The sequence below is a fragment of the Nipponia nippon genome, unplaced genomic scaffold (assembly GCF_047370975.1).
Source record: "Nipponia nippon isolate SJK-2023a ecotype South Korea unplaced genomic scaffold, ASM4737097v1 scaffold_12, whole genome shotgun sequence".
Classification (NCBI taxonomy): Eukaryota; Metazoa; Chordata; class Aves; order Pelecaniformes; family Threskiornithidae; genus Nipponia; species Nipponia nippon.
The window spans coordinates 16149609-16174809 of NW_028262313.1; the positions used below are offsets into that span (position 1 = coordinate 16149609).

At 46.6% G+C, this 25201-nt stretch overlaps 1 protein-coding gene across 9 annotated transcripts in view; it reads right to left on the reverse strand.

The window, feature by feature from the left end:
• Positions 1 to 25201, reverse strand: part of ARHGEF6 (Rac/Cdc42 guanine nucleotide exchange factor 6) — a 48909-nt gene that overhangs the window by 20312 nt on the left and 3396 nt on the right. For 5 of the 9 annotated variants that reach the window (XR_015702699.1, XR_015702698.1, XM_087749058.1 and 2 more), the window contains exons 3-9: positions 20800 to 22735; positions 19660 to 19743; positions 11095 to 11179; positions 5854 to 5981; positions 5245 to 5446; positions 2521 to 2591; positions 1002 to 1096 (exon numbers count right to left, since the gene is read on the reverse strand). Coding sequence is in view for 7 of the 9 variants with exons in the window: in XM_087749058.1 (XP_087605184.1) it covers positions 1002 to 1096; positions 2521 to 2591; positions 5245 to 5446; positions 5854 to 5981; positions 11095 to 11179; positions 19660 to 19743; positions 20800 to 20964 (830 nt within the window). In the remaining 2 variants the exon portion in view is untranslated. Of the gene's footprint in view, positions 1 to 1001; positions 1097 to 2520; positions 2592 to 5244; positions 5447 to 5853; positions 5982 to 6135; positions 6286 to 7393; positions 7613 to 11094; positions 11180 to 14342; positions 14481 to 19659; positions 19744 to 20799; positions 22736 to 25201 lie in introns of those variants that run through there. The other 4 variants (XM_087749057.1, XM_087749062.1, XM_087749060.1 and 1 more) reach the window with 4 other exon arrangements.

Here is a 25201-nt window from a genome sequence, read left to right on the forward strand (position 1 = left end):
AATACATCCCACGTGAAGACAGGGGGAAGGAAGGAAACATTTAAATACAAAGGCCTTAACACACCACTCTCCCCTCTCTCCAGACTGGACAATGTCTAAACATCTGCCCTCTGCCCGTGATGCCCTGGGGCTGCCCAGTCCTCCTGCAGCATGCTCAGTCAGAGGGACCCTGGCCCCAAACGCAGCTGCAGGGATGGGGTGGCCAAGCCAGCACCATTCGGAAGAGACAACTGTAAGGCTGAAGCAATAAGCAGGAGGTGAAGTTAACTGCATTGGGTCTTCTATGCACAGTGAAACTATCGATAGGAACCTGCTGAGGCACCAGCATGCTGCCTGTCGCTGCCTGGGTAAGGACAGGACGGTACGTACTGCCTCTGGCACCACCCTCGCCAGCACGGATGGAAAACACACAGGCTTATTTCCTCAGGTAAGCCCTGACAAAGTCCCCCAGTCTCCCCAGAGTTGCTCAGGCCTTGAGGGATGACAGAATGCTCTTCCCGAGCACGGAGGTACTTAAAGCCGATGGCTGCACAGACGGGGAGACAGGGGAGTCACTTGTTGCTCAGCAGCAGTTTGGATTTAGCGAGAGGCAACCTAACCGCAGAGAATACTTGTCGTCGCGTGCAAAATGAAGAGATGACTAGGAGATGCTGCTTGGGGCTGAGAAGTCACAACAAGGCAAATTACAAGGGGAGAAGCCATGCAAGGCACACCGCCAGGAAACATGCATGTCGGGAGAGCCACACACGAGCTTGCAGATGGGTTGTAACAGCCAGCCCAGATGGAAATGCCCATCTCTAACACAGCCAAATGCCTGCGTGACCACTGAGGAATAGGAAAGAGCAGAAACCTGTACGTGAGGCTTTTTTCTGGTTCATAGAGGAGCTGTGAAGCTTTACAAGAAGAGCAGTAACAGTCCCTAAACATTCAAAAGTAGGAAAGTAATGAACTATGGTCGATTTTACAGGGTTCTCTCCACCTCAGATGCCCTTATATCTTACTTATCATAAGACTGGAGGGGTCTTAAGTAAGTTCCCAGAAGTGACTGTAGTTCCTTCGCATAATCTCGTTCTGTTTCCAGAATATTTTGCAACACCTAGGGTAAGAGACAGAGCACTGAGTAGATCTTAGTACTAGCGACTAGTCAGAGGAACATGACATCAACTTCCAAGTGTGGAAAAGCATGGAAGTGTATTTTAAGTTCATAAATTACATTTGTTAATGCAGAACCCAGAACGTTCAGGAAAGCCCTGGGGGTTCCAACTTCAGGATTTTACTTTGCAGACTGGAGGAGGTCTCGAAAGCACGTGCTAAGGGCTGCTCCTTCTTCTCTGGCAAAGCATGAAGACAACATCAGTTCAGACCTGAGTTTAGTATTTGACGCCTGAGAGGCTCATGCCTAATCCTGCATGCATAACTGGCTGCCAAGGTATGCAAACAAATGATTTCTGCATGCATCCTGGGAGCACCGTTTGCACGAAGGCAGGCAACAATTTCAATGCAACAGTGGCCGGACCAAGGACGGCTCCTGCGGCAGCTCAAGCCAGGGCACAGTTCACTTGCCACTTCAAGGACGTGCTGACGCGGGTTTGGTCCTGCTAATCCATCTCAGCAGCCAGTTGGTCTCCAGCAGCAGGGCAGGCAAACCCACTGCCTGCACACTCCCAGTTAGCACTCAAGTTTCTCAGTGTGGATGGGCTTTGGAGACAGTGGAGGTGGTTCCCAACTCTCTGGATGTATTGTTTCTGCTTTGCTTTGCTTGAAATATATTTAGACATGCTGATGAGCACGTTTCACCTCCGGCACTGAGAGCCAGGGACGCTGACATGCAGACATTTTAACTCTCTTACAGCGCAGGGCTCACTCTAGCCTGGACACAGCGGGAAGGTACCTGTCCCCCTTTGCCAGACTTCATCGCTCCAGCAGCAAGATGGTGGAGGTGGTGATGTTTCTCCACCCCTTCTGCAGCCACAGTTCACAGCCTGGCATACTGACCTGCTCCAAAGCCAAGCCCAGACAACAAGCCAGGCTGTGAGCTGTGGAGGCTGCCCCTTCTCCGAGGGCTGCAGCTGCTGGCAGAGGCACAGAGCAGGCAGCTTGGGGTGTAACATCTCCAGCCAAACCCAAGAAAGGGATCATGGATCAGAGCCCTAATTTGGCTTGCTTCACACCATGACATTATCTCCCCATCCCCAGGAGACAGCTGGCAGTCAATGGCAAGGACTGGACCAGAGACATCGTGCCTTATTCCCCAACACTGATCTCAAAGCTGCCACCTCTGCTTTGTTATCTCAGTTGCCTACTTTGAGTCTCTCCTTTTGACATCTTGCAGCAACTTCCATTTGTGGTTTATTGTCTTGACATCCCTGAATCAAGGAAATGGCAACAGCAGCATTTAAATACAGAGTCATATCCCCAATTGTTACAAATTGCTTCAATGATTTCTAAGGGAAGGAGTCAGTTCAAAAGATTAATAATATGCTACTTATTAAAATGTATGATCAGCACTTTAAAACTTACCACAGGGTAATAATTCTTTGTCAGCTGAGTGCTTTCAAGTCCTTTTAATGCTTTGGGAGAGAGTGGTTTATCTGTACAAAAAAAATACATCAATAAATTACAGTGCACAGCTCTCATTATTCGAACAGGAAAAGTCACTGCCGCATCATGTCCAGCAAACATAACTTCACCCCTGTGAACACAAAACTTCAATTGCAGAGTTTGTTTGCCTGCTTCAGAAAAACCAGGCGCAAACCAAAGGCATGCACGACACTGAAGGCAGCCGAGTGAGTTGCACCAGAAGCACCGCACGGCCTCTGCCAACTAACTTACAGGTTTTCTCTGAAATCCCTGGCAGCAGCCCAGTGTCTGGCACTGTTTGGAGCTACAGTGTGGCTTCACCCGGCCCACAAAATTTGGGTTTTAAAACTGGGTGTCTATCAGAAATGCTGGATACAGCCATTTGTTCCAGGTGATTCACAAGGCACTTCAAGCCAACACCAATCAATATGCTGAACCCCGACCCCCGCAGTCATTCGTGATGCAAAATCCTTCTCTGAACAAAGGTAGATTTGAATAAAAAGCTCACACAAACCTGGAAGTCAATTCTCATCTTCTGCGTTCGTTTGCTAAATCCCTGTGGATGCCTCCAGCGTGGTGTGCACATGCACACACACACAGGTGCAGGTCTCTGCTCTGTTTTTGCTTCCCTAGAGAAGCCCACTCCCTGCCAGCAGCATGGCTTTGCCAGGTCTCCCGGCACCGCAGTGGCACCGTTACCCCTCCGGACTGGGACAGGTCAGCAGCACAAGGCTGCAGCGCCAGCCCTGGCCACGCTGCACACCTCGTACCGAAACACCTCTGCGCTGTGTGGAGCAACCAGTCTCTCCTTTCTCCCTGCAATCACTCACAGAAGGCAATTACTTTCACACCGATAGCAGGGGAGAAGCCTGAAATTGATAAATTTAGCCCCTGGAAACCGCAGCTTGATGTATTGTCTAATTATTGCCCTTGTAGAGTGTCCTGTCACTTCCAGCTGGGAGCTCTGTGCCTCACCTAAAGGCTCAGAGGAGCTTTGCTCCATGCAGCCCGTTATTTCCACCCAAAAGGGCACGCTTAGGACACGGTGGAAGTACAGACACTGCTAAAAAACAACTAACTCCATTTAGAGTGACAAGTCTCACACGTTGCAGGTGAGGAAAGCAGCTCCCGCTGGCTTGCGGCAAGGGCTCCCGCTGGGGTGCAGCCCCCAGGCAGCGGTCCTGGGGTGGGTTAGCTGATGGTCCCTGCATCCATCATTTGCAATACAGCCACGTGTCCTGAGCAAGCAGAGACGAGGGGAAGGAACCCTCCTCCCAGGTGAAATGGGTGCTGGAGAGAGGATCTGGAGGGAAAAGCTCTGCAGATAAAAATATTGGATGGGCTCCTACATCAGGATCAATGGGAGAATCGTCCTTCACTTCAACAAGGTGCCACTATTTCATGCAGCTCCCATCTTGATTTCCCCCATGGGACTGAAGTTTGCTCTCCTTTTTTAAAAAGCATTTCTCTTCTCCACTCACTGACTTAATTAGCAATTCCTGGGTTGTGCCAGACAAGCCTTCAATCTCTGCTGCAACGTCCTGCTCCAGCTCAGACATCATTTCCCAGAGGGAAATAGTGGGAGATGAGATATCCTAACAATGATTTTTTCATTTAGAATTAAATAAAAACTGGCCTAATTCTGAACACTCACTCATTAACTTCATTCTTTCCTCCTTTGCTTTTTTTGGTTGCAAGCGTGGGAGCAAGGATGCCTAACAGAGGCTGTACACTTTGCAGCCACTTTGCAGACCACTGCTGATGTCTCACAGTGGTTGAGGCCAGGGCTGATCCTGAGCCACAAAACCAGCACTGAGCACACAACAGGTCTCTGTCTAGGGTAAGCCCTCAAGGCACATTAAGGAATTAAAGTTGGATTTTGTAAAAAAAACAGGTTTACACAATGGCCTCAGAAGTACAACGGGGTGAGCTCCTTGAACGGATATGTCACGCTACCGGGCAGTTAGCCAGGGGCATGCTTCATGTCTTCACCACCCCACATCTGGTTAAAATCACATCACAGAAAATGTTAAGGACACTCAAGACAAAGCTCGATAAAGGCAGATGTCATCAGACAGATCGGCCCCTCCCTCCTCCTTTCTCAATATCGCAGCAGAAGACGCGTCTTGGGATGGGGAAAAATGTGCTGTGTGAAATCAGTCATCGCTATAGACAAAACCAGGGGACCATTCCCTGTGGCCATACAGTTTTTGTTGGTTTCCTCACTGCAACCGTGAGCATCCATTCCACCGCTGTCAGAAATGGCAGGATGAAACGCAAATACATTGCCTGACCGAGGTTTCTAACGAAGAGCTCATTCTGTGCTCAGACACTGGAACGACCTGGCAGCTCCCCAGGACAAAGGGGACACATGCAGCCATCTCTGGTCTTGCCCTCCGACCACGTCCCCGCTCCCGCGCTGCTGCGGCCTGGGGGAGCAACGGAAAAGCACGATGCACTGGGGAAGAGGGCGAAGCAGCTCTCAAACAACTCATGCGAAAGACTGGGCTTTACCCTTCTGGCCTCATTCTTCCTTCCATTAGCCCTGCTGCTTTAAGAATGCAAACGGTCCTTAATAAATAGCAGCAATTTCCCAAAGGCACAAAGATCTACACTGCATTATACCGCTATCATTCAATCAGCCCTTGAAAGCAATTTGCTTACCGGTGGATTTGATTTCTCTGACGTAGTTGCTTGGGAACCAGCCTGTTTTTCCATTCAAGGTCCCTTCCCACCAGCCCCCTTCTTCAACCCGGGTGACATAAATAATGTCTCCTTTGTTAACGGAGAGTTCATCCTCATTGGTCTGCTTAAAATTGAACCTGGCCTTTACCACCAGCTGATGACTGCCATTCTCGGTCATCTCCTAAGGAAAGAAACAGGGAAAAACATCAGTAAATAGTCCAAAAAAGCAGAAGCCGCTAGGACAAGCTATTGTTCTTCTTTGTTGTGACAGCTGTTTTTTCAGTACTGCTCTTTATAACAGCAATAATGTCTTGCTTTTGTGTAAGCACTCCTGCCAGAGGACCACAAGGTCCCTCCCAAGCATTAATTTAGTTTCACAGTGCAATGGAGGACAGATAAGAATTGCTCTTCTCATTTCACAGAGAAGATTTGGAGAAGCCACGAGACTCTCTCCAGCCAGGGCAGCAAAGCCGTGATGGAGATCCAGGGAGAATAAGCCTCTCTGGCATGCCCGACCCAGAGGTACCACTCGCACCCCTCTACCCCCGCAGCCACCAAACCCTTGATGAGATGTTAAATAAAGGATACCACAGGCTTGGACTGCCTCCTTAACACCCTCGCTGACTGTGAAGCTGTGCCGTTGGAGTCAGTGTGGGGACCTCCAGCCGCAGAGCTAAGAGACGATAGATGCGAACATGGCCCTTTTGACGGCTGATCTGGTGAAGCAAAAACAACACCTGGGTTTTACCCAATTGTCCACCACCCCTCTGCATCACAGCAAAGCAAAGAGTAAAGCTCATACAGAAAACACGAACAGGGCACAACAGTTGAAAGAGCATCTATCAGAGCAAGATAGCAAACCCATTGCACCTCCAGTGTGGGCACTCCTAGTCAACAGTGAGGATGGTTTTGCTGGGCTAGGTTAACCCCTCCATGACGGAAGAAGTTGAACAGCATCCTGAGGCAATCCTAGGTTATGCCAGCTCTGCAGCCACACATCTGATCGCAGTATTCAAGTTGTGCCAGGGGAGATTTAGGTTAGATATTAGGAACAATTTCTTCACGGAGAGAGTGGTTAGGCATTGGAGCAGACTGCCCAGGGAAGTGGTGCAATCACAGTCCCTGGAAGTGTTCAAAAAACGTGTGGATGTGGTGCTTAGGGACATGGTTTAGAGGTGGACCAGGCAGTTACGTTAACAGGTTGGGCCTGATGATCTCAGAGGTCCTTTCCAACCTTAATGATTCTATGATTCTATTTTTTTAAAATCCTCCTTAAAACTGTAGAAAAGTAGAATAATACTCAGCCCAATGCTGCCCAACTGGGAATGTTTCTGGGATCCAAGTAAGCACTGTTGAAGGTGTTTCAAAGTTTAGCTTGCAAGTGAGCGCTCTTAGGTCACCTCCGCAGCTGCAGCGTGGGCTTTCCCGCCGAGTGGGGAAGAATGCTGAACAGCTGGTCAACACAACCGCTTCTCTATTTAGATAAGTCCCTCTGGGTTCATTATACAGCTGAAAGAGGGTAGGCACAATTCTGATTACTGTTTGTGGACCACTGCCATTAGCCATGTGAGAGAGGGATTCAGAGCACGCGGAGGAAGGACAGGGGTGTCACCCCCAGGAGACGGACAGCCCACGGAAAGGCTCAGATCATCCCAGCAGCTCTTGGAGTTGCCTCCTTCACATGCTCGAAGCTCCTCACTTTGCAAGCTAGTCTCTGGGCTTGTTCCTGCCACCACCTGCCTGATGCTGGAAATAATGCTGCTGCTCTGACACATATCTATTTTTCATGATTAGTGATTTGTTTCTATATTAATACCGAAAAACTTGCCAGAGGGTAAAAAGTTTCCTGGTCACAACTGCCCTGTGCTGAGACTGAGTCAGTGGCCTCGTCACTAACAGCAGTCCCAGCTCCTGCAGGACCTGGCAGCGCTCAGCCCCAGAATCCTGCTTGGATGCTGCAGAGCAGTAAAAACATAGGATTCAAGCCACCCAGTAATTCCCAGTACTTCTCTGCTACTGCACCTCATACCACACTGTGGGACAGCACTCAGATCACCTCCTTTCTATGTGCCATGGTGCCCAAATGAAGCAAGAGCAGATATTATAATTTTAGTAAACTGTGAAGTACTTTTAAGATTTGCCTTGTAGCTTCTTTTTAGATTTAAGATCATTTCTATATTCCAGAGCTGTTGTTTTCCACCTGAAGTGTGGACCTAGCATGCCCGTGGATCCCAAAAGGAGGACAGAGAAGAGCGTTCTGCAGGTATCACTGTGTGTAAGTCCCCTGGATAACGTTTGGAGTTCTTCTTTGAAAACGCTGCAAGAGGAGAGGGCGATCAAGCCACCAAGCATGCACAGGAATCAGAAAACACAAACTCTAAGGCTGCTGTTCCCCCGTTCTCCTCCAGTCTGAAAGTCAACATGGAAAAATCATTCCGAAGGGGAAGTCTGGTGGGAGTTACAGGAACTCAGCTGGGCTTTTATTCTCCCCAGAGGATTTTTCTTTCAATAGAAAAACACCTCATCCTTAGATTGGACCTGGAGCAACACAAACTGTCAGCTCTTGGAGAACGGACTTGCTTTGTCTTTCTCCAACGCCTTGCACAATGGGGACCAGGTCCGTGACTACAACTTCCAGGCGCCGCCGCCTTACAAACCCCCAACCATACCATACCCACATGCCGGTCCGCCCGGTCCATGCTCCAGCGATGGACAGCATCCACGTTAAATCTCGTGTGCTGTCAGTGAGTCAGTTTTCTCTCTTGCCCTGCTCGTTACACAACTGCCCGACGACCGCACGGTGAATTCCCAGCTCCCTGGGCTGCAGAAACAGCAAAACCCCTCTGTGTGGAAAACCCACTTTGCAAACATAGAATGGGTTTTTTTCTCTGAAGCATCCTGATATTTGAGCAGGAGCGGTTTCGGCTGCTCCCGGCAACGCACAGGCCAGGAGGGGTGGCCGGCTGCCAGCGTGAGATGTTCTTCCCCTGATTCCTTCTAAAAGGGAGGGCGTAAACCGCGAGTCCAGACTTCTCCGCTTATTCAAGCCATCAGCAACAGTCCCACAGAAATGACTCGGTTACTGTAGATTTTATGCTTCTCCCTGCCCCTCCCAATCTTCCAAAGCTTTTATAAATATCTGCAGCAACCTAGAAACAAATGTAAAACTGACTTTGACAGTTTGGCAGGGAAATGTATCATTTATATTGCATCATGACAGCGTCCTATTTTATGCCTGGTCCAGCATGGAACACTGCTGCCATATGTTGCTTAAACTATGGTTAAAATAGCTGGGTTTTCTGCTCACATTCCTTAGCTATTTTTGGCAGATGAGCCTCGCCTGATCCAGCACAGCTGGTTTTCCTCCCCTGCCCTCTCTTGCAGATAAAAGCAGCAAGCTCTGTATTGCTGTTATTTGATGGACAGCTGCTGAACTCTGAGTTTATCCGCTACAAACGATGCCTCTAGTTATTTGCATAACAAGATCCACGAAGACACAAAGATTTGGACTTCAAATGGATGCTCAGAAACACATTCCCACGGCGTCTCCTTAGCTGTCACCTACTTCCCTCTGCCTCCGACAAGGGTGTCGGGATGCAGCAGCTCTGCAGGTGTCAGGATGCGCAGGCATGCCAGAGCCCCAGCCATAGCAGGAATTGCAGGAGCTGGTAGCAGGCTTGTCCTGATGCTCCATTCAGCCCTCGGCCTCTGGCGAGACGGACAAACCGGACCATCTGCAGTGGCGGTTTGTAGGACACAGGCTCTTGCTTCTCAGGAACTTGGCCAAGCCACCAAAAAGCAAACGTTTTAGACATGTATTTATTTTACCCTGTACTTTTCCCAAGGGCGCTCTCTGTCTGAGCAGCTAATTATATCACAGCCATTGCACTTTTTAATATTTAAACAGAGAAAGCATATGTTCAAACAGATGTTTGCCGTGAAACCAAGAGGATTCCAGCTTCCCTATAGCCCCGTCGGTAATGTGTGATAGAAACTATTCCACAGCAAAGCCCCGTCCCGAGCCTCGCCTGGTGACTGCACAGACTGGACTGGGACACGGGTGGCTGCAAGGACCGAGCTGGGGCTGTAAATAAGGGGGCTGCTGTGACAACGGCACTGCAGCCTCACCACCCCATCGGCACACGCCCCATCACACCCCTCTGGTCCAGCAACGGGCAAGCGCAGAGGCAGGAAAGTTTCTCACTCTTTTTGCTTTCAGAATAATGAAGCTAATGTCAATCATAATGACAGCGTTTGCAAAGGCTACTCCCGGTCTAGGTAACCTGCATTTTATATCCCCCGTCATATTGAACTGCAAGAGCTTTCTACATGGGGTCAGCGGCTGCTGTCATTTAATGGAGCGGTAAGAGGCTGTAAGGAGATGTGCTGATCCTGAATCACCATCGCTGACTTCTAGGGAGCGAGCTGGCGGCAGAGCCGAGTGCTGCCTGCGGAGAGGCAGTCCAAGAAGCTGAATTTCTTCAGAGCAGCATTATACACACATGCGTGTGTACACATATATATTATTACACATTCTATATTATTATTATATTATTATATATATGCTGCTGTTTATATAATATATGCATTATAATAAAATATACAGGTTTATATAATGTATAAATATAGTATATATTTTTATATATATGTTTTTATAAAGCCTTGCATCAGAACAGAGCAGAGAAGAGGAAATAGGGAGGAGAGGGTCCAGTCCCAGCAATGAGGTTGTTTCATTGAACACCCGAGCAGCTTCTATACTAGCAGAAGAGAACCCAAAAGCAAAAACTCAGTTGAAAAAGAAGTGAAACAACAGAGAAAACCACCGCAAACCAGATCTAGGCAAAATGCAGTAAGTCAACAGAAAAACCCTCCCATGAAAGGAAAATCGTGGGTTTGGGGTTTGAATTTTTCTCCTCTTAATTGCCTAAAATGTAATCTGCAACAGGGAAATTAAACTCTCCTCCTGGTGCTGGACTTCGGTGGGTGTGCAGGACTCTCTATGCAAATCCGCTCGCACGACAGGGGACCGCAAATGCTTTCCACCTTGCAAACCCTTTCCAGCTCAACACAGACCTGCTCCTCAGCAAAGGGACCCTGGTCCTCTCACTCCTCCCCGGAGCACCACGCTGTCATCATCCTCCCCGCTGAACTTCTCCTTTCACAGCCTATGTTACTGAACATCAGTTTAAAGAAACCCGCAGGGAACGGCTGCATATTTGGGAGGGAAACAAGAGGAGCTGATTTGCTCTGCTTGAGCAGCCTGCTCCTGCACCCAGGGAGGCAGGACAAACCATCAGCTTGATTCCCAAATCCGGGAGCCTACTCCATGGACCCAGGGAGAGGAGAGACAGAAACATCAATACAATTGACTGAGCATCTGGCAACAACGTTTGTTTTGACATTCAGTAAAGATATTATGCAGATGGATCTGTTTTTCTCTTCGGCTTTAAAACACACTCTTTAAAATCTGACATTTGCATTTTGGGAGGTGCATGCTCATTTACATCGAGGCTCCTTTACAATGACCTAATTTGAGGTCCCTCAGTACTGCCAAAACTGAGCAGAGGCGTCTTAGTGTAAAGCGATAATCAAGCTCTGCAAAGTGCGGACAGCAACTCTGAAATGCCACATCTAAACCCAGGGTTGGTAGAAGCATGAAATGTCGATTCCACCGTCCAGCACCAGGCATCGGTGCTGGCAGCACAATTTGCCAAACCTCCAGAAATCATGATAAACTAGCAATTACCAAAAAAAAAAAAAACCAAACCATCCCAGCATACATATGAGACAGAATTTGAAAAGACAACAGAAAAAAACCTTTTTTCTTACCTTCGGTAGCTTTATTTACAGCTGTTAATGTACTCAGGACCTTGGAGAACTGTTCTCCCGTGTACAAATCATGTGGATCAAACACCTGCGAAAGAGGAACTTGGTCAGTTGAACCCGAAACATCTCACTCCGGCCATCCAAGCAGCCTACGTAGAGGGTGACAGTGAGGATTAAGTAGCCCATATGCCTCTGCAGGGGTAGGGTGTTTATTCAGGGCTGACAAATCCCATTTCCTTTAGAGTGAATTCCTGGGCCGCCAGTGGCAGGCGGCATGGGAAGGGCAGGGGGACCCACCAGCGTTTGGAGCGTAACACTGGGGACAGGGAAGGAAGAAATCGGTGCTGTCTGCAGAGAAGGGACTCCTCAGAAAACCACGGAGAAGGTTATTGCTTGCCTTGAGGGAAGGAAAGATTTTGCTGCTATTTTTGTTATCAAAAGCTGAAGAGATTGAGGCTGTACATATATATGTATATACACACACACATATTTTCCACAGCAGAAGAAACAAACACACAGAATTTTCTGCTATTGCAATATGGCATATATAATACATTTACTTTTTTTTTTACACGAAGCCAAAACCAGTTATTTTATGTGCAAAAATTCCACTCTAAAGAATTCTGTGTTGCTAAACCTCAACAGCAAAACAGATATACATAGTTAGCAAGGACTTATTTCCTATGACTGGTAACCTGCACCTGGTACACCCAGCCCGTCAGAAATCACCACCAGCAGAATGAGGCTCAATTTGAGTTTCTGAAACACTGCAATCCCCTCTAACACCTGGGGAATGCCCTCAAGTTCATACAGACTGTACAAGTCCTACCATTAATGAAGCAAAGATAAGCGATACAAAAAAACCCCGTTATTGGTACCACCAAGGCACCATCTGCTAATCCCCAAATACACGTTTTCTTGCAGATGGAGACCACAGATCCACAAATCCAATGAACAGGAAAGACGATTTTAAAGCTCTCCTGGCAGACACCACCTACTTACAAACACTTCCAATGGACTAAAGAGTGTATCCTGCTAAATAAGTACACGAGCCTTAATTACCTTTAGGGTAGTACTGCCCTTTAAAATGGCCCTTTCTTGCTTTCCACATATAGCTCCTTGAATACGCTTGGCATATGTCAAATAGGAAGGAGACTGGCCTCTTCCGCAGCCCTGGATGCTCGCGGCATCTCTTCCTTTCAACAGACACATCAATACAGCAACAAAATCCAACACAGGCAGTACAAAGGCTGCTTTTTGTTGAGAATATATTTAAAAACTGACTCAGCCACTCAATACTGGGAGGAAGGGTTTACCCGAAAGAAATTTAATCCACGCTCAGAGGGGGAACAGCCTGCTGTCATTACAAATATTAAAATCAGTAGATTGCATCTACTATTCTGCACATTTTGGGGACATCCCCACCTACCTCAGGCTCTTTCCAAGCTGATCTATCGCCTGCGCTCGCTCGGGTTTGTTCCTTTGGACCACACGGACCCCATCCCCTCTGCCAACTGGTGCGTGAACTAGTTTTCCTGCCTTGCAATTGCAGCCGGTGCTATCTGAGCATCGCCTCCAGCCCTGAGCAGCGACATTAGCGTCTCCATGGAAAGGGAGATGGTAACAGAGAGCCCGGGCGTGTGCTGACCCTGTTGGCAGCCGCTGGAGGATGCAACGTTACAGTAACGCGCCTTCACCCTCCGGCCAAGCAGAAGAAGAAAGTAAACAGCGAGGCTGGGGTGTTTGCATGCATCTCTCTGGTGTATCATTTTCTCAGTCATACCCTTTTTCTTCCACTTCAGTAAGTCCAGAAAAACAAGTCCTGCCTTGAATGAATGGCTTTTTTTTTTTTTTTAAAAGGACCAAAGCAGTAAAATACATCCCTGATCCTTCAATGCACAGAATAATGCCGTAAGCTCAGAGCCATCAGACTGACAAAGTCCAGAGGAAAACGGTGGCGGGAGGGATATGCAAAAAATTCTAGCACAAAAGCAAGCAATAACTTTTAAGACTTTTCTTCATGGAGAAATTGTTTGGAATAGCTACTGTGGAACAATGGCTACGTGGAAAACTCTTCTGGATCAGCTACTGTAATGTAAACATACTCTGCGGCTTGTTCCAGAATAGATTCATCATACAGCAAAGTCCTCGTTTATGAGCTACAGATTACTTTTTCCAGCACAATCCATCCATAATTCCATTCCTAACTAAAAGACAAGCTGCAAGGCTAGAAGAAAAACAAAGAGGGGAAAGGCTTTTTCGCTCTTAGCTCATAGAAGATCAGGTGGACGTAAGCAAAACCCTGCTTAAATCTATGGCTGTCATCTGAAGATCTCCATTAAAATGCTTTTCTGACTTTCAGAGTCACAGACTGCAGCTCCCCTTGGTGAAACGCTCCGGCTGCTCTGACCGGGAGAGAGAAAACCCGCACTGCTGCACCGCCAGTGCTCCTCCGAAAGACAGCGAGCAGGCGAGGAGGGGCCGGCTGCTGGCAGGGCAGTGACCAGAAGAGCACCCAGCTTTTCCAGAAGGACGAAAAATCAAACCCAGGTGCATCTAGCAAGTCACCAGCACCCAAAATCCCAGGACCGGGATGGAAGGTGCAGAAAAGTTAAGGGAAGCCGGGTTGTGTTTCGAGCCCGAGCTGTTTTATCTGCACAAACTATTTCCACAGTGAGACAAAACCCCGGCAAACCTCAAGCTGGCTGCAAAGCCCAAAGCTCGGCGCGACCGCGATCCTTCATCCAAACCCGAGGACGAGGGCAGGAGGCAGACGGTCCCACGCCCGCTGCGACCGCCAGCGATGCCGGCGCTGGCTGCTCCCCCCGGCCGTGCCCCTGCCTCCAGCGGCAGCCAGGCACCGCCGCCTCGGCGAGAAGCGGCCAGACGGAGCCAGGCAGGCGGCCGGGGAGCGCCTTGCCCAGCCGCAGAGCCGGCCCCGGCGGAGGAGAGAGAACCGGTCCGCTCAGCTCCGGTGCCGCCGCGCTTTCCCCCCCCCGTAGCCAGCCCCCGAAGCAGGTTTGCCTTCTGGGCAGCAACGAGCCGCGCTCCGCCTCCGGCGAGCTCGGCGGGGAGACCCGCGGAAGCTGCCCGGTGCGGTAACACCCGCGGGTGCTGCCTGGCGACACCCCCGAGGACCGGCTGGGAAACCCGCGGGGACCACCCGGTGACACCGGCGGGGCTGCCAGAGGATGGGGACGCCGGCGAGGCGAGGCGGGGCCCGGCCCGGTGCCGGTGCCCGCGGTACTCACGGCGGCGGGCGGGCGGGCGCGCAGCCCCGGGGCATGGCGGCGGCGGGCGGTGCTGCGGGCCGCGGGGCGGCCGCTGCGGCTCTGACCCGGAGCCGGATCGCGGCCGGGGAAGGGAAGGGAAGGGGAGGAAGGGGAAGGGGAAGTGACAGGCGGCGCCGCCGCCCCGCTCCGCCCCGCCGCCGGCTGCGGGACGCGGGCGGGAGGTGCGGCCGCAGCTCCCTCCGCCGGCCGCGGGCGGGAGGGAGGGAGGGAGGGAGGGAGAGCAAAGGGGAAAGGAAGGTGGGAAAGGGAAGAAGAGAAAGGCCAGGGGAAGGGAAAAGGGAAGAAGGGAAAGGAAAAAAGTAAATCAGGAAAGAGGGGGAAGGGGAAGGGGAAAGGGAAGGGGAAAGGAAAAGGCAAGGAAAAGGGGCAAGGAAAAGAGGCCAAGAAAAGGAAAAGAGGCAAAGAGGCAAGGAAAAGGAAAAGGAAAAGAGGCAAAGAGGCAAAGAAAAGAGGCAAGGAAAAGGAAAAGAGGCAAAGAAAAGGAAAGAAGGAAAGGAAAAGAGGCAAGGAAAAGAGGCAAAGAAAAGGAAAGAAGGAAAGGAAAAGAGGCAAGGAAAAGAGGCAAAGAAAAGGAAAAGAGGCAAGGAAAAGGAAAAGAGGCAAAGAAAAGAGGCAAAGAAAAGAGGCAAGGAAAAGGAAAAGAGGCAAGGAAAAGGAAAAGAGGCAAGGAAAAGGAAAAGAGGCAAAGAAAAGGAAAAGAGGCAAAGAGGCAAGGAAAAGGAAAGAAGGAAAGGAAAAAGAACAGGAAAAATGAGAGGGGAATGATAGGAAAAGAAAGGAAGGACAATCCAGGCTATTGAAATGGTAACTGCAACGTTTTTGCACCACTGACAAGAGAAACGCTGCAGAAGGGCCTGCAGATGAGGCACAGCTCTGTTGAGGCAGTGAACTCTCGGAGACAGCATGTCCTCGCTGTGGCGAGCGCGGCGCCTCTGCTGCGTCTGCCCGTCTGTCTGGGGAACGCTCTCCTGCGGGGAGCATGAAAATCCCCGGGCACTTCAGCGCAACAGCAGTCTGCGGCGTGGAAAGGGAACAAAGTGCTGTACTGACATCCCGGGGGAAGCCCGGCTGTAGGTCCCAACCCCACGCAGGGACACAGGGGTGTCGGAGACACCCCACACACCTGTGGGCCGGAGGTCTCTGGGACACTGGGTCATTCTGAATTCAGACATACCCATTCCCTAGGGCTTGCACTGGTTGGTACTGGGCTGGAGCTTTCGCTTTAGACACTACCCAGCTAGGAAACCAGGAGGGCAGCTAAAGCAAAGCAGGCTTTGGGAGCGTATGGATGGGGAGCCGAGGGGGTGATGATTTTTCATCTGCCTTCCGAAGACCTGCATCCAAGTACAAACAGACGGGGGAAGGTTGCCCTTCCAACTGCACAAATAGCTTCAGTTCTGCCCGCAATGGCAACGACACGCTGCATGGTCGTTCTGGACAGTCAGGTTTAATCCAGCTATTGATTTATCTTGCAGATACTGTTCTTATTTCACAAAATTCAGCCCCTTGCCAGAAGTTTTGTGGTCGTATTAGCAATAAAATGCTGCTGCTGAATGAAGGTCTTGTGCTTCTTCAGCAGTAAATGATGCTCAGCTATTGAGCTGCTGTTATATGTACAGCAGCGTCAACAGCAAAAGCAAAGACCAACAGTCCCCATTTGTGCCCTCAAGAACAGGCTAGGCCAGGACCTTTCTACCTGATTTTTCTCTTTCCTCATGATCTTTTCCCTGCATCTTCTAAACTAGACTCCACTTGCCCACCAGGCCTGAGCCTCTTGCCTTCCACTTCCCACCTCAACCCGCTTGCATCCAGCTGCCACTGCCTTAGCAATACGTGCTCACTGGACCAGATCTCGGGTCATACACACAGCTCAGAGGTTGAAGCCACGGTGTAAATGAAGCACAACCAGGTTACCCGCGCTGTTCCTCAGTCCAAACCACCAAAGAATCCCCTAAGGACAGTTAAGGTCCAAAGAGATGCCCACGTCCTCTGCCCAGCCCTCTGTCTCAGCAGAGCTGGGCTGATAGACGTTCTTCTGACTTGGAGCAAATTCTAGCACTGAAAAGCAGTCAGGAAATTTTAGACACAGTCTCATTGTTTCACCTAATTACAGCAGTTGTCTAGTTAGATGTTCATTCCCCTGCTTGCCTTCTTTTTTAGGACTAACACATTCAAAACAGCAAATCTCTGCAGGCCTCACTCCTGGGCTGAAGCTAAGGAAGAGTTTGGTTTTTCATACCCTGCGATGAGATGGACTCTTTCAGCTCACACCACCAGCCTGTAGAGCTGCTGCAACTTAACGGAGCCGCCTCAAAGCAGGAAGGTCACAGAGTGTCCTTCTCCTTCCCTTCCACTATGTCCAAGTCTTTCACTGTTGCTGTAAAATGGGAGAAGGTGCTGTTTGCCTTGCTGTGTCTCTCTTCCACTTCCTAAGATTGAGTTACCAGGACAACAAAGAAGAAGGGTAGGAGGGAAGTGCGCATGTACTCTGCAGGAGTAACCTCTTCGCATGCCCTCCCACTGGAAGAGATTGGCAAGCAGTATCTGTTCAGCGGAAGGTGGGACTTGGGTTTCAACCGAATGCTGTTGGAAACCCTACCTTCCACACTGGTCACCTTCCCTGCACGCTAGCAATGCTCAGTGATGTATTCAGCTCCAAATGGCAGCTATACAAACATCTACGGCAAAACAAAAACAAATTTAAGGCATAGTATGAGGGTAGCCACTGCTTTGGCAAAGTACGATGAAGCCACGGGGTGCTAGGATGGGATGCTGATGTCATGTATAAAGTTTCTCATGCTTGAGATTTCCCAGGATGAGGCCTTTCGTACGAGTCAGTATCCAGAGTAGAAGTTCTGAGCTCTGAATTTCCTCAGAACATCCTCTTTTGCTCACATCTGCAACGGGAACAGAATCTCTGACCTTAACATGCACTTGTCAGTCTCAAAACAGGAGAAGTGGCTCAGATCCAGTCCCAGGCTACTTCTTCATATCTAAGGAACAAGAGTTCTCTGTGGCACTTGGTGAAGGGCAGAATTTGACAGAACCGCTAGGGTTTTATTATCAAATCCAAAGTCTGAGTAAGCAGCAGGATGGCAGTCAGGGAATTCAAACCTATTAAGCCAACAGCTTTCCTGATGTTACTCCTTTCTCAAGCTAGGTTACTGGAGCAGAACAGATTTTCCATCCTATGCTCATCTTCCTTAGACATAACACCAGATCACTGCAACTTCCTTGCTGACAGATCTTGGAACCAGAAGGTTCCCTGCCTGTTCTGATGCTCCAAATGTGCTTTCAGAGTAAATGTGCTGCAGAGAAACCCCCTCTGAAGGGCAGCGGCCTTTCCCAAGGCAAACTAAGCATCAGACATGAGGGAGGACCACCTATCGGTATGCTTCTTAGAGTCTCTTTGCCAAGAGGGTCCAAACAGGGCAGCATTTAGAAGGAACAGATGGCAGAGGGTTTTCACGTCTCCTCTGGCTTTGCCTTCAGAGCACTCAGAAAAGCTGGCAATACGGGAGAAGAGCCAGAGGGAAGCATAAGCACTCTGACTTGTGCCATGTCTTGCCCACCATCTCAGCTGTCCTACCTCGAGCGTTCCTGTGCCTGAGGCTACAGGGAGGAGCCAGGAAGAAGCAAAATTCCTGTCTTCCCTTGGCATTCTAATATGACTTAATATTTGGGGAAAAAATTAGAAGAAATCATTTTCATTTCACTGCAAAATTTAAACTCGAGCATGAGAGATTTGAGCTTTTATTCGGCTTTTGAGGTCTCCTTTCACAGCAACCAAGATAGGGGCAACCATGTGAGCACTAGGGAAGTTACTGAAGGGTCAGAATATTTTGAAGATTAAGGGAGTTATAAATCAGAAGAAAAAAGAAGTCAGAAACCTTTTCTTAAATTAAAACCAGGGAAGAAAAGGCACAGAGAGGATCAGCACACCACCCGGAGCTGGACACAGAATGTTGCTAGTTCCTAGTATCTGAAAATTGTGGAGTGTGACTGCAACATTGCGGAACTGGCTTTCAAAACTGTGAGATGTTAGAGCACAACAGTTGCAGACTGTTCTCTTGTCCTGTCTTTTAGCTGTTTAAGACTCCTTTTTTTTATATATTTTCCACCACAACCATTATGATTAGTTTTCAAATAGAAAAATAAACTCTCTGAAAAATGGAGGAAATCACATGGCCGGTACCAGAAGACTGGCAACAACTGATTTCTGATGTGATAGGCCTTCAGTGATTCTATATATATCTGCTCTTGAAACTGGGCTGCTGCAGCAGGCGCTGAGAAGTGCATTACTGGGAAACAACAGGCTAGTGAAACAGTTCTGGAATGAGCAAATTTTCATGCTGGTTAGCTAAAAATCTCTGAAGAGAAAAAAGGCTCTTTGCTTGTTTAGACCGTCAAAGGAAAAGCACAGGAACAGAGCTACCATGGGTTGGACTTTGCTCACTGTGGTGCATGAATATTCTGTGTAATGCCCAAGGATGCTGTCCCTGCTTCTGACAGAATTTGTCTTCAACATAGATTGTTTTCCACAATGTTGAGCATATTTCAAACGAGACAGTGATGGCTTTTAGTTACAGGTTTCTTTTTTACTGTAGGAATTTAAGTGTGATACAAAGGTCTTTACCTTTTAAATCCATATGCACTTAGTAAAAAATCTGATGGCAAAATTAGCTGAACTCTCTAAGTGATTCATTTAGACTCTGATCTCGCAAATATGAGCTATGCTTAAGCATAAGACAGCATATAAACAGGATCAGGAATAGCCACTGAAACGGTGTCTTTTATCTTCATTAGGATTATTTTTGTGTGTAAGGATCAATTTAATATGATGTATTTGGCAGAATCTCACGCAACAGTTGCAAGGGGATGAAAAATACTGCAGTATTAAGAATATTTCACTTTCATATTAAAGCAAGGCTAAAACCTGCAATCCCTTCTCTCTAATAATGAAAAAAAATGTAAACAGGTCCACGCTGCTTAACTCTGTTTAGACAGACCTCCTGTTATTGCTGCATGTATTTCTACCTGACCATTTAGGTTTGTCCCAAAAGACGAGAAGGAATCTGTTAAGCTCACAGTCAATACACTCCCTTTCCAAATTCTCCAGACAGAATATTGAATTACCCATGCTCTAATTTATGTTATTAATACAAAAGATGAGGAATGACTACCGATTCCGTCCCTCTGGTATTTGGCTTCCTTTCAGAAGGCTGATTAAACGAGCACGTTACGACGATAAAAGAAAGGATCCAAGTTGACTTACCTCCACTTTAAGGAGTGCACAGCCTTTCAAGAACTCTTGAATATTACTGAGGCAATCAACTTCATTTTTAGGCTCCAGGCAATACTAAAGAAAGAAAATCCACTGAGATCATTGCATTACCTTCCACATAGCCTCTATTCAGAAGGCCCGCATGAATATTGACATGTGCGTTTTATACTGAATTAGGGAAGCTTCTTAAGGGGGCGGATGGGGGTGGCAGGCAAGCTGTCGAAGCAGGAAGAAAGAGCCACTGGAGGAAGTGATGCATACATCGCAATGGTCGGCATCTTGTTTTGAATGTCAACATATGACAGTGCCCTAAGTGACAGTGGGAAATGGATGACCTTTAAGAACGCACTGCCCCCAACCATCACATATAAGCAAAAGATAAGGAGCTAGCAAAACTGATTTTTGCATAATAAATAAAGGCTCCTGTTTTACAGGGTGGAAAACCTGGTTTGTTTGTTTTTTTTTTTAATCAAACAGCTTCTCTTCTGTGTTGCCATTTCCTATCTCTCATTGGACTCCTTCCCTTTTTTTCTCCTGCAGTTACTTATGACACTTTTGGACTGTCCAAATATATGCCTCGTAAAACTGTAATAGGAGGTACTCACGTGGCTTAAATGGCTTCAGTACCAATGGATTCGCTGGCCTTGGGACAGTTCAAAATGGCATGGATGCAAGGTTGATTATTTATTCCTAACCTAATCTGCTTCTCTAGTGTATTTCCTGACTAACGAAATATTTTACAGTAAAGAGTTCTGAAAGAGTGAATATATTTACAGTTGTAATTAATGATATTTACGTAAATACAGACAAACTGCATATCCTTCTATTCAAAACCAAGATATTTTGATCCCTGGTAGGCCCGGTATTTCCTGCCACTGAACGAACATGCGTAACTCGGGCAACTGCAACCTTTTGGGTTTTTTTCTGGATGTAGAGACAAAATCCAAGAACTAAAGCTACAATTTGCGCTCAATTAGATACAACTAGTAACTGAAATGTAAAACATTCATCTCTCCGATACTCCTTGCTCACCTTATTTACCAAAGGAAAATATACCTCAGGATGACCAGGGCGGTATTTCACTGAGCTATGCTCTGTTTCAGGCTAGCAAAATACATCTTAGAGAGTTACCTTTTCTGCAGATCCCGGAAGAAGCCGATTAATGAGTTTACAAAGCACAGTTCCATCTTTCAGAGAAGTTTTCAGGAACTCCTCCGGATCATCTACTATTTTCTTAGGGGAATTTAAAACTCCTAATGAAATAAGCCACGTTACAATTTGTTCTTCTGGATTCATCGCGGAGAGTTCTGCCGCCAGCGCAGTTCTCCTGTGCAGCAGCTTGCTGGAACCCACATCCGTGATTACATCTTCCTGCCTCTGCTGCTGCTTGCAGAGCTCAAGTGTGAAACTACTTTTTTTTTTTTTTCTCGGCACAGAAATTCACCAAATCTTAGGCACCAGAAATACTGTTAGTCTAAGGTAAGAAACTTTTTTAAAAATAAAATAGTTTCTAGCACTCTGTTAAAGAAAGACAGTGAAAGCGGATCTTTAACTACACGTTTTCAACATTATTGAAAATAGATGTATTTTATGTGGATACTTTTTCCACCAAAAAGATCTTACCTAGCGACTTCCTCCTTTGTGGCAGCTGGCATGCTAGCATCTGGTAAACTTGGCCTTAACCGGTGGCTATTGCCCAAAGAAGTAAATGCAAATTTGTCTGTAGTACTGTAAATAATGAGGTATTTGCAGCATTAAAAATTCACACTAAAGATGATTGGGGGGAAACGTCACACTAACTTTAAATAAACATTTTTGGGGGAAACATCACACTAACTTTAAATAAACATTTAACTTTATGTGGCAAACCTAGTTACTAGAATTGCCTTTTATAGTAGTTTTCCATTTTTAAGATCTGATTTTTGCAAATAAATTCTGATCATGCATTTTATGTAGAAAAAAAATTGGTTTTTTCCAACTATTTTATAAAATAAGTGCACATATAATCCAGAATGCTTTTTTTGGAAGTTGATAATCTCTCAAAACAAACATCTGGATAACTTCGAAAAGTTCATAAATTTAAGTTATCCAAAGCTAAGAATGAAAGTTTCCAACTATTTTACTTGTCCTATTAAAATGTCCTTTTCCACCAGCTCTGCAGGACCCGTTTTATGGAGTAGTATCAGTCTTTCACCCTGCTCTGGGACAGCATTAACCATCACTATTGCTCGTATCAGTTTAGAAAAGTCCAGTCATCTGGCCATTTTCTTCTCCTTTTTAACTGTCCTTTCACCAGAACAGATGGAAAATGAAGCACTTCTCCGTTTGTGATGCCAAAGAAGTTGGAGCATCATGGACTGAAGCAATGCAACAGGAACAAATTATCCTAGAGACCAGAATTTCTCGGTGACAATATTCTGAGCCAATTCCTAACCCTGTTACTTGAAGCAACTGTTTTCAAGCCATCAGCACTCCCAGACTCCTTAGGCTGGTAATTTAAAGGGTAGGGAGAAGTAGAACAGCAACAGGATAAATTATATACAATACGCATGGGTTTGTGTCTCCACTTTCCAGGTCTTATGACTGGTACTGCAACCTGCATAAGGATCATTTTTAACAGCCACCAGTAAGAAATCAGAATTGCCCTTCTAGGGTTAGACAAGACTTTTGACCTTTATGAGGGCACGGGGATGAGTTCCAGCTCTCTGCTGTGTGGAAATACTAGTAACACATAGCTGCAGCCAGTGTGAACGATAAAGCCGGCTGAAGCTAAATCACACAACTCATTGCCATCTGGTGAAGTACATCTACAACTATCCATATGTGTGCAAAACATTTCAAATTTATGACTAATTACAAGAACTTTAAGTTTTTTTTTTTCTCCAGTTCCCATGAGCAGTATTTTGTAGAAGTGAGTACTTGCAGTCTCCGCTTTTCGTAGCTTGCTTTTTCTTTTTCCAAATCTGTAGTAGGCAAGACAACTGGTAATGCTCATTCATCTACTGGGGACAATCATTTGTGTATGGAAGACATCCACTTCAGTCATCTCATCAGAACATACCAGTTTCTGATGTAAAGAGCAAGAGAAATATTTCAACACAGGGAAAATGACACACCTGCTTCATTAAACTGTGTTATAAGCCTGAACACAGAAGAGTACGTCACCCACTCCCTCCTCTAAAGCAAACCTTTTCTTGTGTCGATAGGCAGGTTTAGTTTCACGACTATTTCATGTGCAGCTCTTGCAGCTAAGTGGATGTTAATGGTAGCAACTACAATTAAATGAAAATACTTCCCACATCTTGAACACTTACCAACTGCTTGAAAGACATGGAGACCTATGCATATTCAGAAAGGCCCAAAATTTAAGGCATTTCTGATTAGCCACCTCAAGGCCAACCCTACGTCTTTCAGAAAGGACCCATCTAAAAAATGTTCCAGCTTGTTCACCCACCCCTACACTAAAATGAATTCTGTGGCAAACCCAGGGTATGAAGGCATAGCCACCAAGCAAGGAACAGCTTCTGGTCTGTGGAAAAGACTTCCTTTGGTTATTTGCTGACAGGGACAAATCAAGTGAATTGTCAATCATCTCTTGCAGAGCCAACCTCCATCCGCACGTTACAAATACACTTTTATTTGCAGCCTGATTTACACCAGTGATGACTATATAGCACAGTATTATTTAAAAAATAAAAAAAGGGAGGGGGCGGTGGTTTATGCCCAATTATCAAAGGACTCTGATGGCACAGACATCAGTAACAGCATGGCAACAGGAGCAAGTTAAGCATAGCATTCAGATGGTCGGAAAACATTCTAGAGCGATTCTCCTCAAAGTCACTCACTGTCACGTAACTTGCTTCTTTTTTCAGCATAGAGGGAAAACGCCCAATACAAAGTACAACACTGGAGTATTTGCCTGCTGCAGAATCTACCACGCCTTACATTTAAACTAGTGACTTTCAATGACGACATTGGAGTCAGTGCATGAGCTAATTCACGTTGGCGGTACATTCTCGTTATTTAGCATTTTAGGCAGGTATCAATCTTTTTTCGTATGATAGCTCATATGTTGGCATTACATTTTAATTAGGATGATCAGTTTTAGCCTAAACAGCAGCACCCAGACCATAAAGCTACTGCTGAAAAAGGAGTCTCTTAATATTACAGCGCATTATTCTTTCTGGCAGAAGATGCACTCTCTGAGACCACTTTGTAACAATAAACCTCCATCGATACGTAACACTAGTAATCTTTTCTACCATGCAAGTGTTGCCGAGTAACAGGTATTTTATTTTCATTAAAAAAAAAAAACCAAAACCCATAATGCTTTTTTTAACAGTAAATTTATTCGCCCTGGGAAATACCGCAATTCTACCCATCCGCTACATACAGGCAGACTTACTCCTAGAATCTGCAGTCCATAACAGAAGTTTAAACTGATATTCTTATCCCAAAACCCAAAGGTAATTTTAAATCCCTGGACAAGGTATGCATGCTTTTTCTTCTTTAGCTACTCATTATAAACTGAGTGTCAGCTGTTTAAATGAGATCAGTTTATGTCTACCACAGAAGTCAATATAAACTTCACTAGCCATGACTGTTTAAGTACTTCAGTCAATCTGAAGTTAGTTTTCTATGTGAAATACTGGTGCCTGAGGATTCCTCTCTCACACACTGGCACGTCATCATACATGTAGACAAAAATGCATCAAAACCAAGGCAAAGTTTTGAAGAAAGCATCTTGCTGCAAGAGATGCAGTGCTGTCTGGAGTTTTGCAAGAAGCCAGTACATACAAAACCACCAATTATTCTGGGGATTTATCACTAATATTGCCTCAGTACATCAACACTTCCTTCCTCTCATCCAGAAGGCCTGGACAATTATAAAACTGTTAATGTAAGAACACAGTAAAACTTTTCATGGTTTCTTGGTAAAGAAGAATTTGTGACAATTTAGACCTCTGTATTTTAGAGGATTAAAACTCACTTTTATATAACTTGCTCTTTTTTTCAGCATAAATGGAGAGCACCCTCTGTAAAGGGCAACCCCCGAGTGTTCTTCTGCTGTAGAACCTACTGATGCATGTATACTGAGACTAAAAAAACAAAAAGGCTCACTCTTGACTCTTGGAAGACGTCAGCTATGGCAGACAGCAACTGAGTTCCACCTGAGATTTTTTTTTATATCCAAGAGATTAGTAGTGCTACTTTCAAAGGCAATTCCTGAATGATAACACAACCCTCTAAAACAAATACTGGGTAACACTGCACTCAAAAGCCAAGCTTTATCAGCTGCATTTCGTTATCCTTCCATTTTCCAATGCATATCCACTGCTGCACTGCCGCCTTCCAGTCACCATAACTGAAAAAAGAAAATGCAAGTTAGTACACTCTCAGAAACCAAGAGACAGACAAAAAAGCTAAATCATCTTTGAGTTGGCTGTTTTTGTATACACAACGCACACATTTGGATTATATTCAATTTGTCCCTACAGTATGAAATACACCAATAGCTAACTACAATAATCAA